The 16,432-nt window shown below is 42.6% G+C and overlaps 1 protein-coding gene across 2 annotated transcripts in view; it reads left to right on the top strand.

The window, feature by feature from the left end:
* The window catches only part of IFFO2 (intermediate filament family orphan 2), a 38,056-nt gene extending 21,937 nt beyond the window's left edge, over positions 1–16,119 (top strand). Inside the window, exons 2-9 of one of the 2 annotated variants that reach the window (XM_074560315.1) lie at positions 3,640–3,700; positions 4,307–4,402; positions 6,676–6,816; positions 8,582–8,724; positions 11,171–11,291; positions 13,590–13,679; positions 14,355–14,485; positions 15,283–16,119. In XM_074560315.1, coding sequence (XP_074416416.1) covers positions 3,640–3,700; positions 4,307–4,402; positions 6,676–6,816; positions 8,582–8,724; positions 11,171–11,291; positions 13,590–13,679; positions 14,355–14,485; positions 15,283–15,388 — 889 coding nt within the window. In that variant the 3' untranslated portion in view covers positions 15,389–16,119. The remainder of the gene's footprint in view (positions 1–3,639; positions 3,701–4,306; positions 4,403–6,675; positions 6,817–8,581; positions 8,725–11,170; positions 11,292–13,589; positions 13,680–14,354; positions 14,486–15,282) is intronic. The other variant, XM_074560316.1, reaches the window with a different exon arrangement.
* Positions 16,120–16,432: the final 313 nt, after the last annotated feature.

The following is a 16,432-nucleotide window of genomic DNA, read 5'->3' as shown; positions in this document are numbered from 1 at the left end:
GTGTGACTCAGCTTTACAAGAACACCGCTTTGAGCAACGTTAATCCTAGCTGACTGTGTGTGTTTTGTTTGTCTAATATCCTTGTAATGTAGCTATTCCCGTTAAAGAAAGCCAGCATCCTTTGTTCTCCTCTAAGCTATGTAAGACATGACTGTAGAAGTAGTTTGGGGCCCGAAGCTGCGATGACTGAATGCCGCTGGAATGTAATGTGTCACATCTGGTAAAAGGGGAATAGATCCATACCTTCTAAAATTCAGCCTAGCCCTTTATTTGGGGGGTTGGGTAGGTGGTGGTTGGAACTACAACATCGTTGGAAAGTGGGAAAGAAGGAAGAAAGCTTGGTTGGATTTGGAATTCATATTGCTGATTTATATACTTTTTTTAAAAGAAAAATGTAATAAGAAGCCCTGAAGTTTGGTCAGTTTAGATGGCAACATTTGCCATTATGGGTCAGGAAAAAAGGGGTTTTTTTGGATACAGCTGGAAATCATAGCAATTGATGTATCTGAGCCAAGAATTAAGTGTATTTGAGAGCAGCGGGAGCAGCTGGCTAGTTAATATCCTGCAGCAAATATGCGAAGACGTTATTTTTTTCAGCCTCTAGTGTAGTCCAGCCATTTCCCTTTTGGGTATTATAGCCCTCGTCATTCCTGCTGCTGCTTCTCCTGTGGTTATCCAGCACAGGGGTTACCTGTCTGCTCCGCTTATGCTGCGGAGGTGATTAATCGGGTGGTGTTTCCGTCTCCCTTGAGCTGAAGGGAGCACCCGGCTTTGGTCCCTTTCACTGGGTCTCTTTGCTAGGAAGCAGAGGGCATCTGCAGCCTGCTGGGATGGAGACTGGTGGAATTACTGTCTTTGCTTTCAGACGGTAACCAAAGAGAAAGCTATTGATTACTGGGGGAATAATTTAGAGTGTGTTGAATATTAAAGACATCAGAACCATAGTTAGCATCTTCCCAGTGGCATGCTGACTCCTTGTGCTGCTACACGCTCCAACAAATGCTGCAGCAGCTGCCAAGGTCCCTTTTAAAGTCTTGTGTGTTACAGCAAATACAGGATGATCATATGAATGAGCAATCTTTCTATTGTCTCACTTCCTTGGAAGTTTAAACGGAGAATTAATCCTCTGCTCCATTGTCATCCTCTACCTTCCCATCCATCTCCTTCCTCCCTTCGCTGCAAACGGTCTCCTGAGGTTTAAGTGTGAGGAGAAAGTAAGATTGGCATTTTTAGCTGTTAAATGAGGTTAATCAGCTTGGTAGTGGGTGGGAGCAATGTGCTCTGAGGTTAAGAATGTGATAGTAATGGTTAGCAGGACCCTTATTATCAGTCCAGTGTAAATTTCCTTCTGTTAGGCACGATCTTTTTGGTTAAAAATTACCTGATTGTTTTATTGTTCCTGTAATCAAGAGAGACACAGAAATTGTGGGGAGGGTGTGTATGTGTGTAAAAGGAAGGCATCCTTTTCCTCTTCTCTTGAAGACACCGTTTTGAGTTTGACGGAAGGGAATTAGGGCTGTAAATCACTCTTTGGCAAAATGCACTTTAACTGGCACAAAGAGAAGAAATGGAACTACTGGAATTTCTGCAGGATGAGGAAGGTTAGTCTGAGCAGACTGAGATGTGTAATTCTGGCAGCTGCCCAGCGTGGCTGAACTGCTGGGGAAGAATGCTAATAATTTTTGCTAGCTTTTGGCATAGACAGGGAAAATATGCTTATATGTTTTCCAAAAATACATCTCTCTTTTTGCAGAATGCCTGGTGCACCGTGGGGGTGCAAATAATACAGCAGGATAACCTGGATGCAGCCGACGTTTCTCACTTTAACGGTTAAAAACCTTGAGAAGCAGCATATCAGTTTTTGCAATGTCTGCTTGACTTCCATCCATAAATGACAGCCTGCTGGCAAAAAGACCAGCAGGAATGATTAAAGCCATGCAATGCTCCCTCTGTAACAGGAGGAGACCATCGTACAGATTGCGAATATAATTGGCTGCTTTAATTAATTTCACCTTCTTGACTTTATGTTAAAAATCTGAAAAACAAAGTTACTATTTTTATAGAAACGTGCATGTAATTAGTAGTCAAAAACCAAACAGGATATGGAAATACGAGCTAAAACACTTGATGACAAATGCAAATTCCAGCCTAAATATTTTGCACTTTCCTTGGCAGTAAATCATTGCTGGTAAAGAGATGCATAACAAATCTTCCTGCGGAAATCAAACTTGAGCTGTACGCTGGAGAATCCGCACGCCGTTATGTTGGATATTCCTGCACCACAATAGCAGGAAAGAGGGGACATAGCCAACGTGTCCTCTTGGCACTGCGCTCGTGGGAGCTGCTGCGGCTGCACTGAGATGTAACCCGTTCAGGTGCCTCTCCTCGCGCCTGCAAACAGCAAACTGCAGTAGCAGCGTCTCTCCTGCCTCCTTTCCTGCTGAAAGGGGCCGCCCCGGCTTCCATTTCAGACGGGATTCCATTTGCACTTGGAATGCAGAGATGTATGGAGTAGCGTAGTGATTATGGCTGCGTCAAATCAGCTGCCTCGACAGGAATATCCTGCAATGTAGCCATCACCGTGTTTCTTTGTGGATTTGGAAATAGGATGAAACGATGTGTTTTGGCAGATTTAACCGTGTGTTTTCAAGAATGCCTTAATTAATAGATTTCTGGCCCTGTGGTTTGCCATTTTCAGCTAAACCATAAAAAGTGTTGAAGTGGCAACAGAAATTATCATGATGGTACTGAGGGATTGCATTCCCAGGATTGTTTTTAATCCTGTGGTATCCAACGTTTCTTTTCCAGGGGTGTAATTCCTCTTGTTATAATAGGCTGGGCAAGTCTCGTGTGGCACTACTGCCCATTCAAAGTGTCACATATTTTCCTTCCCCCCTCACTCCCCCCAAACTCAAACCGTATCCGTGTGTATGAATGTGTATCATCACATTTTTAAGAATCTCAGTTTTCGAGTTAGTATTGTCAAATACTGGCTTTTAATCTTTAAAGGGTTTTGGTGCTTAAAAAAAGAAAAAGGATATTTTATTTTTTTTTTACGCTTATTCCACTAATGAACTCAAACATAATGATGCTTGTAGTATCAGGTTTAATTATACAGTTTGTAAGTGTAGTTCCTTTTCTGCCCTTTCAGTCCCGCAGCAGCAGCGTGTATACCCGCCGTTCAAGGATTCTTGCCTGACTGCTCTGCTTGCAACTGCGGTGCTGGGAAGTGGGTGAGGCATGTAGGTTATTGAGGATTTTGATGCAGAAAGTACATAAAAGTATAAATTGATCGGACTGAACAGATAAATAATAAGACTGCTGATTAGATACCTTACCTTCAACTGATTTTTATATTTATTTTTTTTTGGCACTGAAGATTTCCCATCTTATTTGCAACCAAATATTGCATAGGAGAGCAGGAAGAGTACTGATCCCAATGGAAATGGATTTAACTTTTTTTTTTATACACTTAATGTTACTGGTTTGAGGGTGTACAAGTGAGGGGGACCATCTGCTTTACATTTCAAATAACTGTCATCATCCTACAGCTATCAGAAGACTTGTGATTTCTAGGGGGGGAAAAAAAAATTACTTTTTGCCATAGTTAACACTTTGCCTGCAAATCTCGTCTTTCAGATGGGAAGAGGAACTGACGAGAAGAATGAGTCTGGAATCTATGGTAGAAACCTTGCGAGAGGTAAGTTTTGAATAGGATGTATTGAAAGGTAGAGGTTTTTTCTTCTCTGCACCTTCATTATATAGTGATTAGAATCATAAAATCACAGAATGGCCCATAGGTTGGAAGGGACCTTTCAGATCATCGAGTCCAACCATCGCCTAACTCTGACAAAAACCATCACTAAACCATACCTCTGAGCACCACGTCTGCCCAGCTTTTAAATACCTCCAGGGATGGTGCCTCAACCATTTCCCTGGGCAGCCTGTTCCAATGCTTGATAACCCTTTTGGTGTCAAAATCTTTCCTAATATCCAGTCTAAACCTCCCCTGGTGCAACTTGAGGCCGTTTCCTCTTGGCCTGTTGCCTGTTACTTGGGAGAAGAGACTGACCCGATTTTTTGAATTTGTTTAATTAAAAAGCTTTCTTCTAGCTTGAGCCACTGACTGGGTTGCTGTTGGCTAGAGAAGAGTGTTAATGTTTGGAAGCTGAAGCAGGAAGGTGCTGAAGTTTCTGACAAAATGAAATGAGGGGTGGTGAGGTGCCTTATCAGCCGGGCTCAGGTTAAGTGAGGAAGCGTGTGTCGCCCTGTTACCTCTTAATTCTTTGTGTGCTTCCTCTCGCAGGAGGCGCAGGAAGCGGAAGCTCTCCAGGAGGAGTTAAATGAAAAGATTGAGAGGCTGAAAGCGGAACTTGTGGTCTTTAAGGGTCTGATGAGTGATGTAAGTACACCCGAGAGTGGAGCGGCCGCCTCCTACTGCCTTTGTGAAATGTGTGTGTCATGCAAATGGCTTCATTCATAAAAAGGTTATGGTCCTAGTGAGTGCTGCTTTGTAGTTAGCATTATGGCTGCCTTTATGATATAATGCATCAGACAGATCACCCTTCCCCCTGCTTCCTGTCTGGTCTGTGTAGAGATGCATTAACTTGCTGCTTAGCCCATAACCCGGACTCTTCCCTCCCTCCCTGTTCTCCACAGCTGGCAGTGCTGGCATTCACCTCTGCAGCCGTGGAAAAAAGAGGTTGGAGAACTCACAGGTTAGAGTAAAGGGTTCAGCACCGTGCAGCACTGCGTACTGCTTACAAGGGGGATTTTTCTCTGAATCACGCAAGAAAGTCGTGTTCAAAAAGAAACACGTGGCACGCGTTTCCCAACTCCCTTTCTGAAAGCTCTGAAGAGATTAACCCAGTATCACTGGTTCAGGTAGCTGGCTTTGTTTCCAGTGCTGCTTCAACCTAATTTTAAAAAAAAAAAAAAAGATAGATTTGTTTTCTCAGGGATTTACTCATGTCTTATTAGATACTGACTTTCCTTCAAAGCTGGGGGATCTTTTCGATTAGGACTGGAGAATTTTCTTACATTTAGACGTACTGAGAGCATGTACTCCTGCAGGTACCTAGAAAGATAAGCCAGGTGAACATTAAGTCAGGTGCCTTTCTCTGTAAGACTGCAGTAGTGCTGATGCCAGTTGTCTAATTAATGTGTCCTATTATGCTTATTTATTCTGTAATTTTGTGTAGAACTGCTTCCTTCTGTCTTTACGTAAGCTTGCAGAACCTGCTCCCTGGTGTCAAATACATTCTCTCGGGGCCACTAGATCTGCTCATGTGAAATTTGGCAATTAGCTCTCTCTTCTTTTGGTGTTTAATTGAGAATAGGCATGCTTGGTTAGAGGCAGTGTGAAAGGGAGGAACTTGTTAGGGCTCCATTGCTGTGCTGACTTTCGCCGGGGAAGAAACTTTGCCGAGTGTGTACAAAAAGGGTGGCGGTGGATGCAAACGTCCTCCTCAATTTGAGAGCAAGTGTCATTTGGGCTATGCGAGCTCACTAAGGGAGAAGAGAGCTTAAGGAAAGCAGGGAGAAGGCTTGTTTTGAATCTCATTCTGTAAATATTTAGAGCAGAGAAATGCAAAATGTTGGCACGTGACTCTTGCTTTCCTGTGGATAAGAATTGCTGGTGCCTATTCAGTTGATAAGATTGTGTTTAGAGTGTGTCAATGTGTAGAGATTGCTTTTTTTCTCGGTGTGTTTGCAAAACGAAAGTCTATGACTTGTCCAAAGGTGGTTTAGAGGGGCTGGAGAAGAACGCCATCTAATAATTTAAAAAACCCACCCCTCCCCACCCCCCCCACCCCCCGAAAAAAAGAAACCAACCCCAAAGTTTTCTCCTTGGGAAGAGGATTTGGTATTTAAGAAAGCTCTGCAAAGAGACTTTCTGCGTTTCTGGTCAAAGTGGAAGCGTTGCCTAGCCATTGAAGTGGTACTTTCTAACAGAGTAAGTCTCGTCTAGGCTGGAAAATACTCTCTTTGTGGAATAATGTTTCTTCATAAGGAACCAGCTGTACTGTCTGAGTGGGAGTATCTCTTACAAATTATGTTTATAATTCTGCCCAGAGTGAAGCAAGACAAAATGTTTTTCATGTAGGATTTTTGCTAGGCTGGAAGCCAGGTTAATGCCAAGGAGGAATATTTTCTGTGTTACAAGCTTTCACGGATCTTTTTAGATCTGGTCTGGATTTTATGTTTTCATGATATGCATGAGGTTGCTGTGTAGCCTGGATTCTGTTTTAAAAGCAGTTTCTCCTTGCAGGCACAGTTTTTCTGGCTGAAAGTGGGGGGGAAGTGTTGCCTACTCACCAGGTTTTAGATTTCATTCTATTCTGCACATGCTCAGCGGGGTTTTTCTCCTCCATTTTTAAAGCTTTACTGACCCGTAAAAGTTTACTGTTGCCATGCTTAGCAGTTGTTTTGGGGTGGGTGTAGGTTTTTGCGGTAGCAAATCACTCTGAGTTGAACTTTTATTAGAATCGGATATGAATGTTAATTGTTAGCTGTCTAGTCTATTTAGATTGTGCCTGCACTGCCTTTCCCAGAGAACAAGATGTAATATTGTTTAAGAATGGTATGCCCTGGGGTTAGAGAGATACTGTGGGGTATCTCTTCTTTCCTAAACTGTATAATAATAGAAGATAATCACTACTGTCCTTCCTGCAGCCCATGACAGACCTGGACACAAAGATTCAAGAAAAGGCCATGAAGGTGGACATGGACATCTGTCGGCGAATCGATATCACAGCCAAGCTGTGTGATGTAGCGCAGCAGCGCAACTCTGAAGACGTTTCCAAGATATTCCAGGTGATTAGGCCATGAATTTTCCATAGGGTAGGACAAGAAGTGAGGGGACAAGAGGGAGCAGTGTTGAGGAGTTTGTGGTCCAGGTCACTTGCCCTTTCTTGAAATTTCTCTGCATAGACGTATTTTCTTCTTTCTCGGTCTTGAAGTGTAGCTCTCTTCTGCAGAAGCTGCTGTAGTACTAAGAGCACAAAATTTAGAGAGTTTAAAAAAAGAAGTCTCCGGATGACCTTTAAGACATGCTGTTAGTCTGATGGTAGTCTACAACGAATGCAGGGGGGAAAAAAAAGGCATTTCAGGGTCTAGGTTTGTATAAATGGCTTCCTCACATTTGTTCCCTTCACAAGTGAGAAGTTTTAAGCTTGTAGAACTGTCATCTCAATGTTCTTATTTCTGGCTCGAGCTCCGTGGCCAGAAATAACGCTTCTGTGGTGGGGAGCTGACTGCTTTGTGAGACTAGGAACTCCACTTGCTTTCCTTGAGCTGTTGCGGCTCCTTGGTGCTAGTAGGAAAGTCGTTTAATTTGCTCCGAAAGCAAGCAGTTGCAGCTCTGCGTGGAGCAAACCTGTAACTCCCAATGCAGTTGGTCTTCTGTCATAACTGCAATTTCAATTGTGATTAACCCAGCCTCCTTCTACTTTGATCTAAATGCGTCTTGTTCAGTCTTCCAATAAGTCTGATGCTTTTCTCTGTATAGTGATGCCATATAGTGTGCTAAACGCTGTACAAAACCACTGTAAAAGATCCTCGCGGTCTCTACTGGTTGTGCTTTCTGGCTATAGTGAAGTTGCCTAAATGTTTGATTATTTTTTTTTATTATTTTTTTTCTTATGTAGCCCAAAAGATTCAAATCTCCGTACTGGAGACAGTTATTTTTCCAGCATGTTGAGCCATTGCACCGTGCAAGTGGTTCCTTCTTGTCTTTGGGTAGAATTGCTGTGTCTTTCTGCTCAAAGGTAACTGCAAAGGGCACTTTTGGTCGAGCATGCAGTGGTTAAAATGATCAGCATGGAGAACAATGATAATAAGGGATGGCTTGTATGCCAAGTAGAGGAAAAACTACAGTAGGTTGGGAGCGGGCTGTGTGTTTGTGACTCTCTGGCACCATCTGTGAATATATTTCACGTTCACAGTCCTCGGATGAAGAAGCGATCCCCTGCGCCCTTCGCAGGGGTATCCCTTGAGTTCTCTGCACGTCTATGAGCTTCATTTCTTTGAGGTTGTCCAGGCATTTTCATAGTTCCGTTAACCCTTCTTCTGTCAGCCTGCAGTCTAGCAGTCTGCCTCTGCTGGTGGGGTGGGAATGAAATAAAGGCTGTCTGGAAAGGCTTCTACTCTTCCATGGTCGTTCAGCGCTGGGAGCAACAGCCTGTGGTGGTGGCAGGAGAGGGAGAGTTCTGTCATTGCTCTCAAGCCTGCTGCCTGGGCACTCCTGCCAGCTTCTGCTTTTACCCTGTATCATTCTAACCTCTGCATGTTCTCTGGTAGATCATAGACTGGTGTCAGCGAGCAGATGAACGTCTGTAGAGGGCTGGCAGCCTGCAGCTTGCTTTGCTCTTCGCCGTTCTGAACTGCTTCCTTGTGCTCTGTGTTCACCACTCATTAACAGATGCAATTCCTGCCTTGAATACGAGCAATCCCTGAATTGCCTGGGAACTGATGAACAGTTATATTCGCTAAACCTAATGGCTCTCCTTCTTTATTTCCACCCCTCATGGCACAGCACCTCAGTTGAACCTTTTAGTTACTGCTCTTCTCTCCAATTAAGGTGGCTTCCAAGAAGAAAGAACGCAAGCTCGCATCTGACGATGACCTCTCTGAGCAGGATGGAGACAATGGCAGGTTCTCTGACGATGAGGTCAGCTGCTCTTTGAACATCACGGATGAAATGAAGCGTATGTTTAATCAGCTGTGAGTATCGTGGACTACTTATTCCGAAATGCAGGCTTAATCCCAGAACTTAATACTTGAGTTATTTCTGTATGCTTCCAGAAATACTGTTTTTTTCCCCACTACGAGTTGAACCTGAGCTGCCAGGACGGTTCACGCTCAAAGGTTTTCTGGAAGTTCAAATAAAATGAACAGAAACTGGGTTTTGTTCCTCCCTTAAGTAGAAGGAACTATAGAGAATATTAAAAATATAGTAGTAAAACTAGGTGTTGTTTATTTGCTGTATTAACTTACGTCAGTAGCAAAAGAAGAAACATGCACAAAGAACTTGAGTCTGTTCTGTATGTTTGGCTGAATATCGGATTTGTAGAGTTTTGGAAAGAACCTCGCTGCTGCTTGGGCTGGGTAGAATTCGGCAGCGTTAGAAAGCCTGTGAAAGTTGAGAAGAGACTCAGTGCACGGTGGTGCCACACAAAGCAGTTCAGGAAGCCGGCTGGTGATGTGCCCTGCTGGTCTCTTCTCCCGCTCTACAAGCGATGGAGGTGGCCACAGACTTTGGAGGGTCTCGGCCGTTTTCTTTTAACACAGGGGCCCCCAGCAAGGACTGTAGGTCTGACTTTCCCAGCATTTGAATATGGGTGGCTTCTGCCAACTTCTGCAGTGACTGCAGAGGGAAGGATTCCCAGTACTTTCCCACACAATGTAGGACAGTATTTAATACGTAGGAGTACACAAGAAATTCTCTAAGGAGCACTAGCTCCTCTGCTGTCGTCAGCAGTTGCCAAAAGTTCTGTTTTCAGGGGATGTGCCTCTCTCTTGCTGAATTTCATGTATAGGAGGGCGTGCTTTTTGCAAAAGCTGCAGGTAACTCCTCCTGTTAGGACTCTTGTTTTAGAGGTCTTTAGGCCCTTATTGATATTCAGTGTAATAAATACAGGTTTTTGACTTTTACACTGCTAGAATTGTGTGTGACAGCAGATAGCGTATGAATTTTTTAGAAAAGCAAGAGGCTAAAATTTAGCTACTAGGTTTGATAATGCATTTAGTTTTTAGGTTTTTTTCTTAAACCTGTCCCGCGATACCAGGTTTTTATTGGGTGCTACTAATGAAATTGTTATCTCCTGGTCCTGTTACATATGGCACAAAGTGCTGTCGGAATCTTGTTGATACATTCAAATTGGGTTGATCTAGAACAGCGTTCGTGGCTTATCGGAGATGGTACATTTCTAAGGATGCCTGCGTTTGGGGGCTTTGTGAAGTAGAAAATAAGAAGCTATTCAGCTATTTTGCGAGCTATCTCATTAACAGAAACAAAGCAACTTGCATCTTATCTGGAATGAACTTAAGCTTTAAGTGTCTAGTAGTAAAAAGTCAAACTGCGGTTGGCTTTGAACAGGGTGTATGTCTGAAGGAAGCAGCAGTCAGGACCGGAGCCTTTGTGCTCCCTGACAAGGCTAGCTCTTGCAAAAAGAATTTGATTTGAAGAAGTTGAATTGCAAAAGGCACAATCATGTATGTCTGAGTTCATTGTTGGTTTGTTTTTTTTTAATTATTTTTTAAAGTCATGCTGAGTATAGACAAATAGCCTGTCTCTTTTGCCAAGCTCTTCCCTCTCCTAAAGACAGTATTGAACTCAGCTTCCGCACTGAGATGTTATCTGCCTAAAAGGAAGTGAACTAAAGTAACAAAAATGCATCAGTCTGAAATTAGCAGACTGCTGCTGGGAGCAATTTCAGATTTTTTGTCAGGCCTCCTTAACAGGGACAAGAAGCAGCTACTAGTGTTTCGCTCTGCTGCTGGTCAAACCAAAAGGGACTCAAGTGCTTTCTGAAACTTTCCTTTATTGCACAACTGACCGTGCTAAAGGGACTTGACCAAATAACGGTGTTAAAGGCCACTCTTGCCAGTGTTTGTTCTCAGTCTTAAGCAGCTGTAGCAGTATCTTTGTGGTTCAAGTCAACAATAAATATTTACACTCACCTGCGCATCCTTTCGGGCTTCAGTTTTTTCAGAGTTGTTACTTTTGACAATAGTGTTTTTCAGTGCTGCAGGGAAAATGTTGGCTGGGCTTCAACATGAAAATCAGCAGGGAGTCTTCTAGTGGCTGTTTCTTGTAAAATTCCTTGAACTGTGTTTGGGCTCATTTTCCCACATATAAAAAGAATAGTTTAAAACATTTTTGTGGTTTTGCAAACAGGGGAAACTAATGCGCAGCACCATCTGGAGGACAGAGCTAGGACTGTGTACTTCAACCAGGAAATGCTAACAAGGATCTTTTATTCTGCTTTGGGGTGGCAAAGAGCCCGGGAGAGAGGGACTCGGGCAGTGGGAAAGCCTGTTTGTAAAACCTGTGAGGATTTTCAGCTGCCACATTGTCTCCTCTCATGGCCCCTTTTTTCCTAGAATATTAATTGAAGGAGTGAGGCTGGAGTGGTTTTCACTTAGGCTTTTTCTGTTTTCTTAACAGTCGCGAGACGTTCGATTTTGATGATGACTGTGATAGTTTAACGTGGGAGGAGAACGAGGAAACGTTGCTTCTTTGGGAAGACTTCACAAACTGCAATCCTTCAATTGACCTCCAAGGAGAGGTGAGTTTATTATTTTCTCGAACTATTCTCTGCAGAAACTGTATCCCTCAGCTGCTCTTTTAGCCACTTGAGCCTTTGGATATTTGACTGGTGATCTAGTTTGCCACGCAAACTTGCTTTGATTTTAAAATCCTCTTAGTGCCTTTTCTCTATGGTTGCTTTTCAGTCTGTGCAATCAGTTTATTTGCCAAACTTCATTTCTTCTGCTCCTTCAAACTGAGTATTTATAAGCATCAAGCGTGTGTCAAAAGATCCAATGCATCTAGCGTTATAAGAGCATCACACAATCTGTCACCCTGAGCAGTTGTTTATCCAAAGCCCTGTATCTTCCACACAGCATCTCACTTTACTCTCTGTAGATTATCATTCACGCTTTAATTGTCAAAATAGTACATACAGTGTGGCCTGAAATATTGCACAGTTATTCTAGTGGGGGGGAAAAATAAACCCAGCGTGGTCAGTGGAGGATGTTAAAGTATGTCCAGCCCATCACAAACAAAGAAGCTGTGGTTGCAGCACTGTGTGAAGCCCCAGGGATCTTCTGAACCCATGAATCTTGTGCTTCCATCTTCCCAGTCAATAGGAATCTCCCGGCGTTAGTGGATAATAAACAGCTTGCTTTTAATCCTTAAGATCCCACACAAAGTAAGCTAATGGCTGCGTGCTGCCTCATTCGGTGACTCCTGAGCCTTTTTAAACAGGCCTAAAGAGACAATGAAATGGCAAGGTCTGGCTTTGTGCGGGTAGTCTTCAATGTGATGCCCTTATTTCATTACTGACTAGCATGACAGCAGTAGGTAAGAAATATCCTGCCTTCTTCCATGGTCGCTGTAGTGTAAAGATGCTGAGGCAGCAGTCTCCCAAATATCGTCTTGTGTTGACTGCCAGGGGTGTGTTAATTTACATCTTCCCATTTGTGTATCATCTGGCGTACTCTGAAACTGCGGAGATTACTCAGAAGTGCTAGGACTGCAGAAAGCAGCGTACTTAGCTACATGTCGTCTTTCGAGTAGGGAGAGTGGCAGAGTGATAATGTGGAGCCATGCGCTGGAATTAGTGACAGATTTATTTGCATATACCCATGCGTGCATATATAAGCGCAGCTATCGGGGGAATATTGCCGAACTCAGACCTTCCGTGCGAAAACTCTAAAGGTTTTAAGAAGCTTAAATCCTTCTAAATGAAAATTATACAAGGAAAGGGTAGATTTGTCTTGTAGATGGAGATTCAGAATAAAGACTGCTCCGTCTGTGCCTGGTCTTTAACATAGTGCTTTACATGCCTGAATCTTCCTTCCACTGGCTTTATTCCTTTCAAGTTCTTACGCGGTGCCCTCGCCACCTTCTTTTCTGACCTTCCTCCTTAAAGCGCTTCTGCATATAAAAGGATAAGTGGAACGATTCCTGTAACTGCAGGCTGGTTAGCCCCGCGCTGATACCAGGTATCATCCTGAGAAAGCTGCCACAGATGCGGCCAAAAGATGGAAACATAATTAATGCTCGTCAGTGCAGTTGCCTTAAATTGATGATGATTTTTTTTTTTCTGGAAAAGGGAGGTAGGTAGTAACATGAAAGAGAGAACAATGGCATTGTTTTAGTCATTAGAAATAGGGCAATATGTTTTGTAGCCCAGACTGTTCTGTCAATGATGATCCAGGAGCTGTTGTCTGGCGGGATGTTTCCTTTGGGACAGCACGTGTTCTTACGTGTGACATTTTCATCGGTAGTGTGCTGGAGTGGGCTTGCTTTATCGAGCAGTTAAGCGAAGAATTTCCAAAGCAAACAGCACATGCAGAGCATACGTGTGAGGTAACGGAGACTGAAAGGATTGGGGAGTAATAATAAGTAATTGGAAAATGAGAATTCCAGTGCAAAGCTGTAAGTAGCGGTGTGGTCAATGCAAGGAAAAATTGTTTCATGGCTGGAAAGCAATTACAATCTGTCCAAGCGTGCTCAGACTGCGAAAGGTTCAGGAAAATCCATGGTTTTGTTCTTTGGCATGCATGAGGTACCTGTGTTTAATTGCTGAACCCTTGGTCTGTAGGTTCCTTGATCAGAGACTTTATCTTGTGTGTACAAAGCCATGGTCATGGTACAAAAATGTGTTTCCTGATATGCCAGTTTAAAGAAATGGAATATTACTTGTCTGTGTAAAAATTTAAATAAAAATAAATATCTTTGCATGAAAGAGCATAGCAACCTGCGTTTCTGAGTGAGATTAAGTAAGAAAATCTTCAGTCTGCTACTGAACTCCTTGTTAGTTGCTTGCTAATTCCTCGTGTCCTCCTTTCCCCCGCAGGAAGAAAATCTGGGAAACCTGATCCACGAAACAGAGTCTTTCTTTAAAACGAGAGACAAGGAATACCAAGAAACAATAGGGCAGATAGAGGTGAGGAAGTTGTTCCCGACAGTATAAATTGTTTCTAATGGACAAAAAACATGTGGAGTGTTCTGGTCCCGTATACCCGCAGAGGAAAGGTGGAATGTTTATATATCTAAGAATGCAAAGGCGTTTTCCTTTGATATACACCCTTGTGATTTTTTCTAAATACCATTCTCCATGCAGCACTGTTGCTGAGTAAGCTTAAATCTGTAGCTGGTGGAGAGAGAACCTTCAGAACAAAGAGAATTGAAATGCACTATTGTTCTTTTTTCCCCTGTTTGTCTTGCATATCCGTCATCACACCGGGAAACACTTTACAAGACGTGGCCTCAGAGGTTGCCAGACACAACAGCTGTAGCTTCTCCAAGTCTTTGCCCTGCCTCCAATATGCTTTTGTTAATTACTGTGTGTTGACAAACAAGATGCTAAGCAGCAGAAAAGAAGTTGAGGGCTGTTTAAAAACAGTGTTGAGCTCTGATTAAAATACACTCCGTAAGCTGATGAATACATTCGTATAAGCTGATGAATACATAAACACTGAGGTTAAGCATATATTGTGCGGGTGTTTTGGATTGGCTCTGGGCAGCTTTAGCATCCCCACCAGTATGTAAAAGTGAGGGAGGCTGGGAGAAGCTGCTAGCAGCTCACCTTAGGCTGATTATTTTCTCTTATTTCTTACAGCTGGAATTGGCCACAGCCAAGAGTGACATGAATCGCCACCTTCATGAATATATGGAAATGTGTAGTATGAAAAGGGGCCTGGATGTACAAATGGAAACCTGTCGTAGGCTTATCAAAGGCTCAGCCGACAGGTAATGAGATACTACTGTTCTGCATGGGGTGCTTCAAGAATTCCATTTGCTCTTGTTTCCTGCCAAGTTGTTTTAAAGGCAATAGTTCATTTTGTCCTAAAGCTTTGTCCTTTAGCTAATCCTGTTTTGTTCAGGGTTGTTAAAAGGAACCCTGTTAAGTGTGTAAGTTCCTACACCCAGTAACACTTTTAAGGATTCAACACATGTTGGTAAAAACAGGGACGTCAACAATAGGACTGGCTGTATAAATGGAGTTTCCTAACTTGGATGGATGCTTAATCTTAGTGTCATAGTCCTAGAACTCTTAAAACAAACCAACCCCCAGATTAAATCTTGGCTCTGGGTTTGTAAGAACTCATTTTTTTACTCTCCTGTGTTAAGAACCCATTTGTGTACTGAGAGGGATTTTTTTCTTGTCTCTTGCTCGCCTCCAGGACACATCCTGGGTTAAAAGAATAAACTGATAAACTTTTTTTTTTTGAGTTTTCAAGACTGTACTTACTATGGATGATGCTGTAGGATGTTCATTGGACTTAGTTTCCGTTTCCCGATCTGTAAATCTAGGGCAGTCTTTATGTTCGTGCAGGAGATGGCAGGGGTGGGGTGGCAGCACATGGGACGCTGAAGTTTACTGCTGGTATTTACTGTAAACCCAAAGTTTAATGTTAATAAAGGGTATTTAAAATTGTTTTGGGGAGTGAAAGTGACCATTTTCTCTAAAGGTTTCTTCTTTTTTTTCCTTCTGTCAATGATATTTAATTTTTTTGGTCTAAACTTTTCTCTGAATTTTTCTACAGAAATTCTCCCTCTCCCAGCTCTGTAGCCAGCAGCGACTCAGGAAACACAGATGAAATTCAGGATGAGTTGGACAGAGAGACGGACGTGGAGCCCATGGTCAGCTGATACGTAGTTGGAGCACTACAGTGAAAGGGAAGATAGAAGAAAAGATTAAAAAACAATACACTGATGGGTGGAAAAAACCAAAAGGCTTGTAAGCCCTTGCACAGGGTTTCTAAGGACTCATTCCTACACGCATCCCCACCCCACCCAAGGATTGGTGCTGTAAATTTCTATTGTTATACAAATCACAAATGCAGAGTCCTGTAAGAAAACATGGTGTTTTAATTGTGCCTTTGCCCCAAGCTGAGCCACTTTGAGCTCCAGTGGAATATTAATAGCAGGTGTTTTTATAAAAAAAAAAATATTATTTAAAAAAAAGTAATCTGGTAGCAGCAGAGAATGGTGCTGCAAAGGCTCTGGGTATTTCAATAAGCTTCTGGTTTTGTTGAACTGCTGCACTGATTGGCAAAAAGAACGCTGGCAAAATGAGAAGCGAACCCAAGGCAATTATGGTACAATTACCAATGTCTGGCACAAAAAAAGAATGCCTCCAAATTGAACTGTAAACACTTAAAAATAATAGCGGGTTTAGAGACAGCTTTTAGGATTAAGCAGTTATACAATATTAAAAGGAACGCCTTCATTCCATCCTTTTTGGGTGAAGGAGCCTTTGAGATGTGTACAAGCTTTCTGCTGGACTCCAGAATCTGAAGCAGCAAGTCTCAGCTCGGTGGCAAAGCGGGTGGAGGAAGGAGGGTTCCTGGGGTGGGACTATCACTGATAAACTACTATGCAAAAAAAAAAAAAAAAAAAAAAAAAAAGGAAGAAAAAAAAAAATAGCTCGCCTTATTTATATGGAATGTTTGGTCCCTGCTGGGCTACAGTTATCTCTTGGGGAAAGGAAAGCTAAAAACACATTTGCACATGTTAGTTATCTGTAGAGCTTCTTTTGAGGAGGAATGTCGTATTACAATGCCTTTGTTTCCCAGTGATTGGATTAAGAGGGGAATCAGCCCTTCAGTTCATGTATTTTTGTGTTTTCCTTTTTTCAGGATTTTTTTGTTTTTTAAACCATAGTGGTCGCAGATTTTACTTTGCTGACAGGGA

Source organism: Larus michahellis, chromosome 16 (genome assembly GCF_964199755.1).
Source record: "Larus michahellis chromosome 16, bLarMic1.1, whole genome shotgun sequence".
Classification (NCBI taxonomy): Eukaryota; Metazoa; Chordata; class Aves; order Charadriiformes; family Laridae; genus Larus; species Larus michahellis.
The sequence above is the reverse complement of the archived record's forward strand: the minus strand, read 5'-3'. Positions and strand labels throughout refer to the sequence as shown.